General features: G+C 46.8%; 1 protein-coding gene across 3 annotated transcripts in view; it reads left to right on the top strand.

Moving 5' to 3' along the window:
* Window positions 1-786: 786 nt before the first annotated feature.
* The window catches only part of B3GNTL1 (UDP-GlcNAc:betaGal beta-1,3-N-acetylglucosaminyltransferase like 1), a 94,376-nt gene continuing 82,286 nt past the window's right edge, over window positions 787-12,876 (top strand). The window contains exons 1-3 of one of the 3 annotated variants that reach the window (XM_004709203.2): window positions 787-853; window positions 4,685-4,801; window positions 4,901-5,000. In XM_004709203.2, coding sequence (XP_004709260.2) covers window positions 791-853; window positions 4,685-4,801; window positions 4,901-5,000 — 280 coding nt within the window. In that variant the 5' untranslated portion in view covers window positions 787-790. Of the gene's footprint in view, window positions 854-3,768; window positions 4,802-4,900; window positions 5,001-12,876 lie in introns of those variants that run through there. The other 2 variants (XM_045299573.1, XM_045299574.1) reach the window with 2 other exon arrangements.

The following is a 12,876-nucleotide window of genomic DNA, read 5'->3' as shown; positions in this document are numbered from 1 at the left end:
CAGACTATAGGTCAGGCTCTTGTCTGACCCAAGTGTCTCAGCTACAAGGCTCTACACACACCCATGAAAATGTGAAAGGATAAATTACATTAAAAGAATAATGGCAGGAATGAACCCAAGTTTGGCTTTGTTGTAGCAGGTAGAATGATCTTCATTTAGTCATCGTTTTGTTGGACAGTTGAGTTTATGTCAGAAACAGGGATTACTCGCATCTCAGATCAGCTGAGAGAGATCCACAGTGGAGAAACTAGGGGGCATGGCCTGCTTTACTTTTACTTGGGGGCAACCCTGGTTCTGATACTGCCTGGATTCCCTGCTGCTCAGAACCTTCCAGAAAGCACACCAGTAATGGCCACGATGCAAATCGTTGCAGTTGTTTGGACGTCAGTGTGAGGCGCTGGGCGGGTCGGGCCCTGGGGCCTGTGCTGTAGGGTGGTGGTGGCACTGGGGTCACATTTCGGCCACAGCCCCTCCCCCGTGTGAGAAGGCCGCGGGGTGCTGACTCCGGGCGCTAGCCCCGCGCCTGGCCGGCTCCGACCAAAGGCCGCGCGTTGCACGGCCCTGACGGGCAGTCCACGGGGCAGCGAGAACTAAGGTTCCCGAGACGGCAGAGGAAGGGCCCTGGGCTCGCGCCGCTCCACTTGCTGCAGAACGACGCCTCTCTGCACCAATAGCAGCTCGCGGCCCCGCCCCCTGGAGAGCGGTGGCGCATGCGCACTCGCCGCAGGCCGAGGCGGAACGGCGCGCGGACCCAGGCGCCCGCGTGGGCGGGGGCGGTGCCCGCCGGGCCATGCAGGTCTTAGGGGACCCGGTTGCCGTCGCACCCCCTCCGGGCGGCCCGCGGGCCCAGGTGGTAGGTAGAGGGGAGCCCCAGGGCCCCTCGACCCTATCCCCTCAGGACTCCTCCTACCCTCCCCCTCTCTGGCCTCGGCCCCTCAAGCCCCTCCTCCAGGTCTTAAACTCCGCCAGACCGCTTAGCGTCTCCCCAAAGCTACGCTTCAACGCGGAGACATGTGAGCTTAGCGTGGCCGCTGTGTGGTGACTGAGGACGTTTCTTCCCCGCTTTGCGGCCCATGCTTCCAAGCGAGGGGCTCCCCTTCCTGAGTGTGAAGCCGTGGCTCGGCTCCCTCTTCCCCTCCCCCACGGTCGTGGCCCGGAGCACGAGGGGTGGGAGTGGGCAGCACCCCGGCCCTGCGAAGGCCCCGGTCTGGGACCCACGCAGGCTCTCGGGGCAGGTGGAATCAGCAACCACGGCGAGATGGGTTATTTCAGCACCTGGGTGAGGCCCGGTGGTCCCGCCTTCAGGCGGCTGGTGGCATAGAGGTTTCACGTTGGGCTTCTGCTTGGAAGGTTGGCAGTTCAAAAACACGAGTCGCTGGACCGAAGAAAGATGAGGCCTCCCACTCCCACAGAGTTACAGTTTTGGAAACCCACAGGGAAGTTCTACCCTGACCTGTAAGGTCACCAAGAGTCGGAGTCAGTCAATTCCATGGCAGTGAGTTTTTTGAGGTGTTTAACCGAAAATCACGATATTGTTTGTATTGCACTTAATATGCGGTAAAAGTACTCTTTATCGTTTCCTTTAAACAAGTAATCCTAAAGTGAGTTAAAACCAAAAAACCAAACTCAATGCCATCGTGTGGATTCCGTCTATTGGACAGGGTAGAACTGACCCTGTGGGATTCCCAGACCATAACTCGATAGGAGTGGAAAATCTCATCTTTCTCCCTCAGAGTAAATTAAATAATAAGTAAATTGTCACTGGACACATTCCAGTTGCTTTTGATTCATGGTGACCCCATTTACAACAGACTAACCACATCCCAATCCTGTGCCATCCTCACAGTTGCGATATTTGAGCCCCTGGTTTCAGCCACGTGCAGGGTCTTCCTATTTTTTCAGTGACTCTCCACTTTACAAGTATGACACTAAGATTGGTTCCTCCTGATAGCAAGTCCAACACACATAAGGTAGCTACCCCATCCTCGAGTCTAAGGGAATGCTGGCTGTTTTTCTTCCGAGACAGATGTATCTGTTCTTTTGACAGTCTGGTGTATTCTGTATTCTTTACTAACATCATAGTGCAAATGTATGAATTCTTCTTGGATCTAACTTAATCATTCTCCAGCTTCCTTAAGCATGTAAGGTGGTTGAACAATACCACAACCTGTGTTAGGTGCAACTTAGTCCTCAAAGTGACCTCTTTACTTTGTAACGCTTTAAAGAGATCGGCACAGCCGATTTGCTCGGTGCAATCTGTCTTTGATTTCTTTACTGCTGCTTCCTTCCATTTTGATTGTAGATCCAAGGAAAATGAAGTCCTTAATCACTTCGGTTTTCTCTCTCTGTGTGTGATGTGTATGCTTTAGTTGTGAGGATTCTTTGTGTTCTTCTGTGCTATCCATACTGACGGCTTGGGTTCTGATCTCCGTCGGCAAATGCCCTATGTCTTCTTCAGCAGCCTGGTAGTATTGTCTGCACGTCCCACGTTGTTGATGAGTCCAACACTCTGCCACATTCTTCATGTAGTCCAGTTTCTCAAAAGATTGTTTGTTTGCACAGCATGCAGATTGAATGAGTATGGTGAAAGGATACAACCCCAGTGCACACCTTTTCTGATTTTAAATCACTCTTGCTTTCATGCCCTTGTTCTGTTTGGACACCTGCTGCCGCTACTGCGTACAGGTTCTGTAGCACGATGATGTGCTCTGGGAGTCTCATTTTTTCACGATGTTAGCCACTTTGTTGTGATCCGCTGGATGTTTTTGCACAATCAGTAAAACACAAGTCAACATCTTCGTAATCTCGGCTTTCAGCCAAGATCCACTTGGTGTCAGCGATGGTATCTCGGGTCCCATGTCTGAATCTTTCTGAATCTGGCATGAATTTGACAGTTCCTTGTTTGATGTATTGCTGCGACCATTTTTTAATTCAACAAATTTTTTCGTGTTTGTGGCATTAGTGCTATTTGATAATTTTCACATTCTGTTAGATCACAAATTTGGATCTTTTCCAGTTAGATGGCCAGGTAGCTGTCATTTCTTGATGTAGATGAGTGGGAACTTTCAATGTTGCATGCATTCTTTTGTTGCAACATCTCCCTTGTCATTTTGTCAGTAGCTTGAGCCTTGCTTTCACTAATTCTTTCTGTGCAACGTGGACATCTTCCTTCAACACCATCGGTTCTTGATCATATGCTATCTCTTGAAATCGTTGAATGTTAACTTCTGCTTTGGGGTACACAACTTGTATATACCTTCCATCTTCTTTTGATGCCTCATCATTTAATCTTTTTCACATACAGTCCTTTAGTATTACATATATCTTGAGGCTTGAATATTTTCTTTAGTTCTTCCAGCTTAAGAAATGTTAGTGTGTTCTTCCCTTTTGGTTTTCTAACTCTAGGTTTTTGCACATTTCATTATTACACTATTTTACTTTGTCTTCGTGAGCCTCCATTTGAAACCTGTTCATCTTTTTTCTCATCTATTCCATTTACTTTAGCCATTTTCATGCCAACGCAAGTTTCAGAGTCCTTCCTTTCTCCCTCCCCTTCCTGTTTACCTGTGTTTCTAATGACTTTTTCATTCAGATTTAGCACTTTTCATAATTATGCATACGGGAGGGAATTGGGAACTGTTAGCATTGATGACTGTGTAACTCCACTTGATGGAACTGAATAACAGAATTGTATGTGAATGGATATGTTGGATTGTGGAAGATAAAATTATTATATATAAATATATATATATATATAAAGAATGATGCATACAAATATATACATGTATATATAACACACCTGGGCACACTAACCTGACTACATATTTCTTTGTTTAGGAAAATGCCCCTACTGTTCATTAGAGTATAGACTCAAGGGTGAGGACTGTGATTTGTGATTTTTGTGTGTTCTTTACACTGCTTACTATGGTCTTTTTACTGTGGTCTTATATCCAATGAAGACCCCGTTTCTGTAACCAGCTGCTTTGTTGGCAGGTTCTCGCTGTCAAGCTCCCTGGTTATACTCTGTACTGCTTGAGGACTTGTTTGTTTCATTTGCTGGGCTCTGTGAGAAAAAGGCAACTGCAGTGCCAGACCAGCTCTAAACTAACATGTAGGACAAAGGAAGGAAGAAATGGACTTCACATGTACCATTTGCCCAGCTGGGTTCTTTAAACACCCCCCCACCCCCATCACTGTGTGAGCGCATTGTGCTAGGAGTACTTAAAGAATTTCTTTGTTGCAGTTTCTTGAGCATCCTGGTTGACTGGAAGTGCTTATCCTACCAAGAAAAGTGCCCATCGGCTATTCTCATGAGTGGGTGAGAAGAGGCACAGATAACAAGCAAAGTGATCATGTTCACGACAAGGCATTGGGAAAATACATTGAATTTATCAGTGGGAAAGTTTTTATGCTTTCAGATTTTTTCCTTTTGAAAGCATCTGAAGGACCACTTTGAAAATCTAAGACATAATATTTATCTTCGGGAGTAAAAAAATGCGAAGAGCTTGGTGAGAAGGAAGAGACACCTTCTGTCTGTCAGACTTACGTACTTTCCCTGGAAGCCTTGTTCTGTGGCCTTCCCTTTGGAAATGAGTATTATGCTGATGGTAACAGGGAAGTCAGTTTGTGAGTTGGGAAGGGAACTTCGTCTTCTATCTGTTAATCCATTTCTTTCCAACTCCAGTCGATCATCCTCCCAGTCCACAATGCTGAACGCTGGCTGCAGGAATGCTTGAGGTCTGTTTTGCACCAGGACTTTGAAGGCACCATGGAGCTCTCTGTTTTCAATGATGCCAGCAAGGTATTTATGGTCTTCCTGCTGGGTGATTTAATCTCATGTAATTCAGGTCAAAGTCTTCGGAAATAAGCTTCCTCACCTGTCACTGTCCTGTACTTCCAGGACAATTCTATGGCCATCATTGACAAGTGGAAAGTGAAGTTAGAAGATTCCGGTATCCTTGTGGTTGTTGGAGGGCATGATTCTCCTTCTCCCCGTGGAGGTAAGTAAATGGTAGTTTATTATTCACTTGTAATCAGTTGTATCAGTATACACTCTTAAACAGGTCCGTGTTATTTCAATCCTGAAGATGTTCGCAATAAAGTCTACCACTTTCTGAGAAACTGTTGTTAGGTTCTGTCCAGTGGGGTCCGATTCATTGAGACCCTAAGCAACCCCATGACAAAGTAGAACTTCCTGATAGATTTTCAAGGCCACCATCTTTATAGGGACCCTGGTAAAGAGCTACAGTCTCGGAAACCCACACGGGCAGTTCTACCCTGTCCTGTAGGGTCGCTATGAGTTGCCATTGACTTGATGGCAGTGAGTTTTTGGAGTTTGTAATCTTGCTAGGAGCAGATGGACACGTATTTCTTCTGTTCGGCTGCAAAGTGGGCTCAACTCATTGACCATTCAGATAGCTGCTGGGTACGATCAAGACTCCTTATGGAAAATCTATTAGATCTGATTTCATAAATTTATGTAAGACAATTACTCATTACTTAAACTGTTATTTTTATTTTTAGACTATTAATTCATGATTGATCTCTTTTGTTGAGAAGGACAACTGTTGGCGTAGTAGACTATGCATTGAGCTGCTAATTGCAAGGTCAGTGGTTTGAGCCCACCAGCAGCTCTGTAGGAGACAGGCGAGGCTGTCTGTTCCTGCAAAGATTTACAGTGTTGGGAACCCAAAGAAGGCAGTTCTAGTCTGACCTACAGAGTCACTTCTCTTCTTTGTCATTAGATTATTTTTGTCCAATTTCATACATCGTAATTACATTTAACCAGAGAGGTTAAGCTCAGAACTTTATATAAAGTTACTCATTTGGGGTGTGGTGGTTTGTTTTTTTATTCCAAAAGGGTAATCATGGTGTATTTCCTTGAAGGACACAGGACGATCATAGGAACTTATGATATTTTAAGAAAATTGCAAACTGCTTTAGTGAAGGGAGAAAAAAAGCCAGAAATGTTACTACACCAAGCACTTTTTCCATGATATCAATGCAACTGCTTGTTCTTTGAGCTAGGAAGGGCTGTCCGATTAGAATTTTGTTGGTAAATCTTACTGCACGAGGTAAGGGTTAGAGAACTGGAAATACCACTTTCAGAAGTGTATAGGACTAGATGGTATCGTTGAGAAACAGTAATTGACATTTTTATTTTTGTTTAATAAAAGTGTGCTTTTGTAGCAGTGCTTCGTAACAGATACTCATTAGGAATGTTGGTCTGTAGTTTTCCCTTTTGGTAGTGCCATTGTCTGGCTTCATTATTAGATAGAACAGTGCTGGCCTCATAGACTACGATAGGAAGTATTTCTTCCATATTTTGAAAGCATTTGGTAGATTTCTCCAATGACTCCACCTGATCCTTGATTTTTATTTGTTGGGAAGGTTTTAACAATTGAGTCAATTTCCTTACTGTTTTAGATCTATTTATATTTTCTATTTATTTCTTGAGTCAGTTTTTTTGGTAATTGGTTTATTTGTAGGAATCTTGCTATTTTATCTAGCCTGTGAAATTTGTTGACATACAATTGTTTATACTGTTTTCTTACCTTCTGTGTTAGTCCAGGTTGACTAGAGAAACAAATTCAGAGACACGTATGTAAGAGAGAGCTCTATATCAAAGAGTAATTACATATTGAGAAAACACCCCACCCTAGTCCAGATCAAGTTCACAAGTCTGATAGTAGCCCATACGTCCAATACTAGTCCATAAATTTCTCTTTAGACTCATGCAGCACACATTTGTTGAATGATGCTGAATCCAGGAAGATCACAGGCCAGTGGTGGCTTCAGTGGGGGTGGAAGCGTCTCAGCCCACGTGCAGGTCTCCACGTGGCTCCTCCAGCTTCAGGGTTGTGACTCCATCAGCGTGGTTCCATGTGGTTGTCAACAGGAATGTGAAGCAGAGAGAGGAAGGAAGACAGGAGTTCCCAAAGGAAGACAGGAATCCTGCCTCCAGGGAGGAAGACAAGAGTTCCCAAAATCTTCAAGAGAAGGCCATGCCCACACAGAGGCATTATTGGCTATGACCTGATTGACAGGCTAGACTCCACCCCTTTGCTCAAGTTGACAGGAGATGATGTAACCGCCACACCTTGTTTATTTCCGTAAAATGTTGTAATGTTTCCACTTTTCTGATTTTAGTAATTTTGTACTTATTTCATAGTCAGTCTATCTAGAAGTTGTTGATCATTTTAAAGGACCACTTTTGGTTTTGTTGATTCTTTTTTTCTTTATGCTGTAATCTAATTATTATTATTTATATATTTGTCTTTTAAACTATACATAAACACTATGCCACCAGGGCTTCTTAACGCAATGTATGTCATTGTTGTTGTTGTTGTTGTTAGGTGCCATCAAGTTAGTTCTGACCCATAGTGACCCTGTGCAGAACAGAACAAAATTGTTAGGATGGTCCACTGCGCCTTCATCACAGTTGTTCCAGTGTTGAGCCCACTGCTGCAGCCATCGTGTCAATCCATCTTATTGTGGCCCTTCCTCTTTTTTGCTGCCCCTCTACCAAGCACGGTGTCCTCTTTTTCCAGAGACTGGTCTCTCCTAATATGTCCAAAATATACGAGTCTTGCCATCCTTGATTCTGAGGAGCATTCTAGCTCTACTTTTTCCAAGATAGATCCGTCTGTTCTTTTGGCAGTCTGTGGTACTTTCAGTACCATAATTTAAACACATCGACTCTCCTGCATTCTTCCTTGTTCAATGTCTGACTTTCCCAGGCACATGAGGCAATTGAAAATATGATGGTTTGGGTCAGCCGCATCCGAGTCCTTGTTTTTCAACACTTTAAAGAGATTTTGTGCAGCAGATTTACCCCACATAGTGCTTCATTTTGTCTCTTGACAGCTGCTTCTATTAGCATTGATCCTGGATCTAAGCAAGGCTGAATCCTTGACAACTTCAATCTTTTCTCCATTTATGATGATGGAAGTAAGATGGCAGCTCCGAATTTTATTAGCTGTCTTTTTGTTGTGTGTTAAACTGATCACTGTTCTATTTCCTTATATTTTTATTACAAGAAATTGTGCTAATAGTTTCCTTGAAAATAACTGTTCTGTGGAGCTGGAATAAACTGGCCATGGCAGGATTGTCTTTCTGTACAGTATAATGATCGAGTTTTCCTTGGGATCTCTGCAGCTGTGTGGTTCGGGAGAGCTGCTTGTCGCTCCCGTGTGCCAGCCGCACCTGGTGTAGGGCTAAGAGCAGAAGGCTGGTTTGCTGGAATAGCGATAACTAGACAGATCAGTTCTGCTCCCTTCTGCCTCAACCTTCCAATAGAAAGTGGCCCTGTGGCCAAAAGACACATTGACTCATTTTCAGGAGTAAGGTCTTTGATTGCTTCAGAAGTGACCCATTTGTTGAATGCTAGAATCTGTCAAAAGCAAGTCAGGCTGCACAGCCAGGTCTCTGATGAAGGCAAACACCCACCCCATCCCTCCACCCTGTCCCCGTCCCCCTTTGGAGGGACTGACAGGATGCTTGGCTTCTCCTAGACGTTGTCCCTCAGGCAGCCCCGGTGACCACCTTCCGCTCCACACTTCCTCCCAGGGCTGCTGTTAGGATAGACCAGTGTATCTACATTCCCTTCTGTGGACTGTTCAGATCGATAGCTTCTAACAAATTAAATCTTGTGAAAACAGCATGTGGTATGTGTTTGGTAAAAACATTTATTAGAGTTTTTACTTGTCAGAAAATGCCTTAATCTTGTACTTAAACCAATGTGGTTGCCTCAACATAAGTTCTAGGTGCAAATATTTTTTCTTAGGATTTTTAAGGACTTGACTCATCTTTTGGGGTGCTATATTTCAAATAAAAAAATCTGAAGCACTCTTATTCTTGGGGTTTTTTAATGTATTTTTTTCTGAAAGAATTTTAGATTCTTCTCTTTACGCTTTGCATTTTGAAAGTTCATCACAATAAGTCCAAGTGTGGCCATTTTTCATCTCTCCTCCTTCAGTCAACAGCGTAGGGGAGGGGGCAGACTGGGTGACCTGCTCTGGCTTCCCTACTGCCAAGAGGCAGGATCAGACATGCTTCCACGCTCTGTCCTTCTTCATCTGTTCAGACACCAGCCGTTCCCCCAGGGCTCTCCACTCTGCTGGGTTAGGTCCTTCATTATCCTGGTCACGCAGAACTTTACAGACCGTGCTCACAATTATGGGGGTTATTAGGGACATTAATGGGTTACCACAGTTAGGATCTGTAAACAGTAGGGTACAGTCATTGGTCCACTGCAACACTGTTCCTTGGCCAATAGTCATGCCTCTGTCTGTTCTCAGCCTCTCAGCCACGTGGTCCCTTGGCCTTTGCCTCCCTGGACCAGAAAGCCCGCCTGTCGCTCCACCTCAAAGCCCCAGGGTCTAGGTGCTGCTCGTCTTGTCCGGTCCCATGGTTTCCATGCGGCAGCCTCTGATGCCTCAGGTCTCGAACTTGGCCACATCAGACAGGGTTCTGGAACGTGGTTTTCTGATGGCCCTGGCCTTCTCTCTGCTGCTGCTGCTTCAAAGATGGCTCATCTCCAGGGGCGTGGTAATGAAAGCTGACCAATCCATTCTATTGGCCCCACCCACTCATTTGATGGGCGTTAGAGGCAAGGATGGAAGAGCTATATGAAGGCATTTCACTCCACCACACCTCTGTTTTCATATTGAGTGATTGGTTTTATAGTCATAGCTTTAGTAGCACTATATCATGCTCACTTAGTTTATCTTTAAACTTTTATATAGAGCTTGAAAATAAGCCTGCATTCTCTTCCTGGGGTTACAAAGGTAGAGGCAGGGTCAGTGGGAAGCTGTAGCTGTTGGCAGGACTCAGGAGAGGGATGAGGAGCCCAGTCTCCCCCTAAAATAGTGGCTACAACTCTGTGAGCTGGTTAGAATCACCCAGCACGGACATGAAGGTCCCACCTTCAAATAGTCTCACTTAATTGTCTGGGGTGGGCGGGGGCCTTGGTTCTCAATGGCTAAGGAACACCACCATTCTGGAGCTTTACAGGGGCCCTGGTCATGCAGCCAGTTAAGTGTTGGACTGGTAGCTATAAGATTGGCAGTTCAAACCCACCATCCACTCCACGGAAGAAAGAGGAGGCTATTTGTTTCTGTAAAGATTCCATTTCAGAAATGCTAGGGAGCAGTTCTACTCCTTCCTGGATGGTTGCTAGAAGAACCAACTCCATGGTGGTGATTTGGGTTTTAGGGTACTGTCTAGGAGTTGAAATTTAAAAACATCCCGAGAGAGTCTGGTGTGCATCCAAAGTCAAAACACTGTGCTTTGCACTCTGGACTTGATCCGGAGTGAATCTCACAGTTCCTGGTATTTCGCAAGCTAGTTAGGCTGAGAGCTGGGGCCTCTGGGGTGCCCCTCCTGTTCAGGTGCAATGTATGACTCATAAAATGCAGGTGCTCAGTCAGTCCCCTCCAGTATTTTGGGATGAACGGGTGATGGGCAGGTCAGTGGAGGAGGGGAGCGGCTTATTCAGAGAGGTGTGCGCAGAGGCTGCCTCTACCCTTTCCCAGCGCAGGGCTCCCTTCCGTAGTCTTGGTCCTTATTTCCTTCTAACTTTTCTGCCAGTCTGAACTTGCCCTTTGCTCACCGCACTGGTGCTCCACTTACTTTGGAAGGCGTGCAGGAGGTGCAGTCCTTGCCCCTCAGACGCACCCTCACACAGGTGTAAACCGTCCTGAACACTGGCTCTCTGTGGAAACCACTCACTGCTTCGTGAAGACAGCACAGCGGGCATTTTCTTGCCTGCCTGGAAGTGCCCAGGGTGTGGGAGGCCTCTGCACGTTTCCTGGTGATACTGAGTCGGGCTGTTAGGACCTTTCCTTGGTGCTATGTCGAGGTCAGTGGGGGTGAGTTAAGAGCATTCCGTGTCGAAGAGCATAAGCGACAAGAGCCCCGCGCTGCGTCTGTGCACACCAAACCCCTCGCGTGGCTTTTCTCCGCCTGCAGTCACGGCCAGTCTGCCCCAAAGGGCAGAGGAGAGCTGCTCATGGAGCCTCCCAGCGGAGCCTCCCAGCTGTGAGCCTGACCGAGCAGGCAGCCCCCCCTTTCTCCTCAGTCTGGTGCCTGCCCACTGCGCCACCAGGGCTCCTCTGGGCAGTGTCTAGGACTCTCTGAGGCAGCAGGAACGTTGTGTGGACGTTTAAGAATAATACCTAGCATAAAAACAATGTTAAAACGAGATGCCTTCAAAGAAGGTTGCATTGTTGCTTGTCGAAGTTTGTGCTGAATGACCTCATCCTCTGGCACCGTGGGGGGTGGGGATAGGGGTGGGGAGCAGACTGTGTACAGGTCGCTGGCGTGTGGCCAGTGGGGAGGACTGGAGGTGGCGAGCCCCTGACTTATCTCGCCTGCAGAGGGCGCAGTGGCAGGCGCCCCTCATGGAGGGCTGTGAGGTGTGAAGGGAACTGCCGTGGGCTGCTCAGCACAGGCCACGGACCTCCGTGTCCACCACCTCCTCATGTAGCTTAAGAGTTACTTCTGCCTTTGGCTTGTTGGAAATGAAAAAAACACAAAAAAACTCCTATCAGTGAAAGTTATTATAGAACATCTGTTTCAGCTTGCTTCTAGAAAAGCATGTAGGGACTGTGGCTCTTGAAATGACTGGGATGTCGCTTAGCATCTTGGTGGGAGACAGCTCCCCTTAGCCATGGCTGAGCAAAAGAGACAGACTCACAGCCGTCTCGGTTCATCTCTGGTGCTCCTTGTCGCGCTGCTGCTTAAAAACCAGACCCCTCTTTCGTATTTTTTGTGTATTCAATACAGCTTAATATCACCTGTGTATGCATTTTATCAGCAGAAGAAATAGTTTGCACACAAATTAGACAAGCCAAGCTAAAGAGGCCAAGCCACCAGGTGCCTGCTGGGGAATCCTGGCTGTCACTCACCAGCTCGGCTGGTCTGTCGGTGTGTCAGACAGGAGATGCTCCTAGAGGCAGATTCTCTTAAATAGGACAAGCTGTACTGACTGTTAGTTAACACAGATCCAAAGTGTCTATTTGGAGGAGTGCTGGGCTATTTCAACCTCCTGAAAGAAAAAACTCACTGCCACAGGGTCGATGCTGACTCACGGCCACCCATGGGACAAGCTAGCACCTCCTGTGGATTTCCCAGACTGTAATTCTCCATGGGAGTAGACACTTTCATCCTAGGAGTTATTTATTATTACGTTATAATAAAGGAAAACATTTCTTGCTGATGTGGTCACTTGCTGAAGTTAGACACCGCCACCCCCCAGGAGTGAGGAATGCCACGACCCCAGGAGCATGGGCTTTCCCTGCTGTGGCCATGACGACCGCCCAGCACAAAGGCACTGGCCTCCCCAAACACCGTGTGCTGGCACAAACATTTGACTTTCTTCAGAGCAGTCATATGAAAGCAGATTCCTTGTCTTTGCCACACACAAGGTTCATTGTGAGAAGCTCCCAGTTTCTGCAGTGAACCCTCTTCCCGGAGCCGACCCGAGGCCACGTTGGTTTGTCCAGCCTGACCAGAAGCAGCGCTTTGACCCAGCGCCTGCTAATGCTGAGGTGGCGGTGGTTTCACAGGCGTCCTCGGGTGGGGCTGGGCTTGTTCTGCTGCCTGATGACACTGTGGCAGGTACGGGGTGAGCTGGGGGCTCTCCAGCTGTCACTCCAAAACTTAGACCCGACCCTGCTCAGCCGAGCTTTGGGGATCAGTGCTAGAAACCACAATGCTGCTGGTTGTGTGTGTGTGTACCCACTCAGTGTGCTGCGCCAGGTCCATCCCATAACATGCATCAGCCATGATGCAGCGTGCATGTGTGTGTGTCACTGTGTGTGTGTACCCACTCAGTGCACTGCTCCAGGTCCACCCCATAAGATGTATCAGCCA

This window comes from Echinops telfairi, unplaced genomic scaffold (genome assembly GCF_000313985.2).
Source record: "Echinops telfairi isolate 266 unplaced genomic scaffold, ASM31398v2 ScPeMD7_7458;HRSCAF=8496, whole genome shotgun sequence".
Classification (NCBI taxonomy): Eukaryota; Metazoa; Chordata; class Mammalia; order Afrosoricida; family Tenrecidae; genus Echinops; species Echinops telfairi.
The sequence above is the reverse complement of the archived record's forward strand: the minus strand, read 5'-3'. Positions and strand labels throughout refer to the sequence as shown.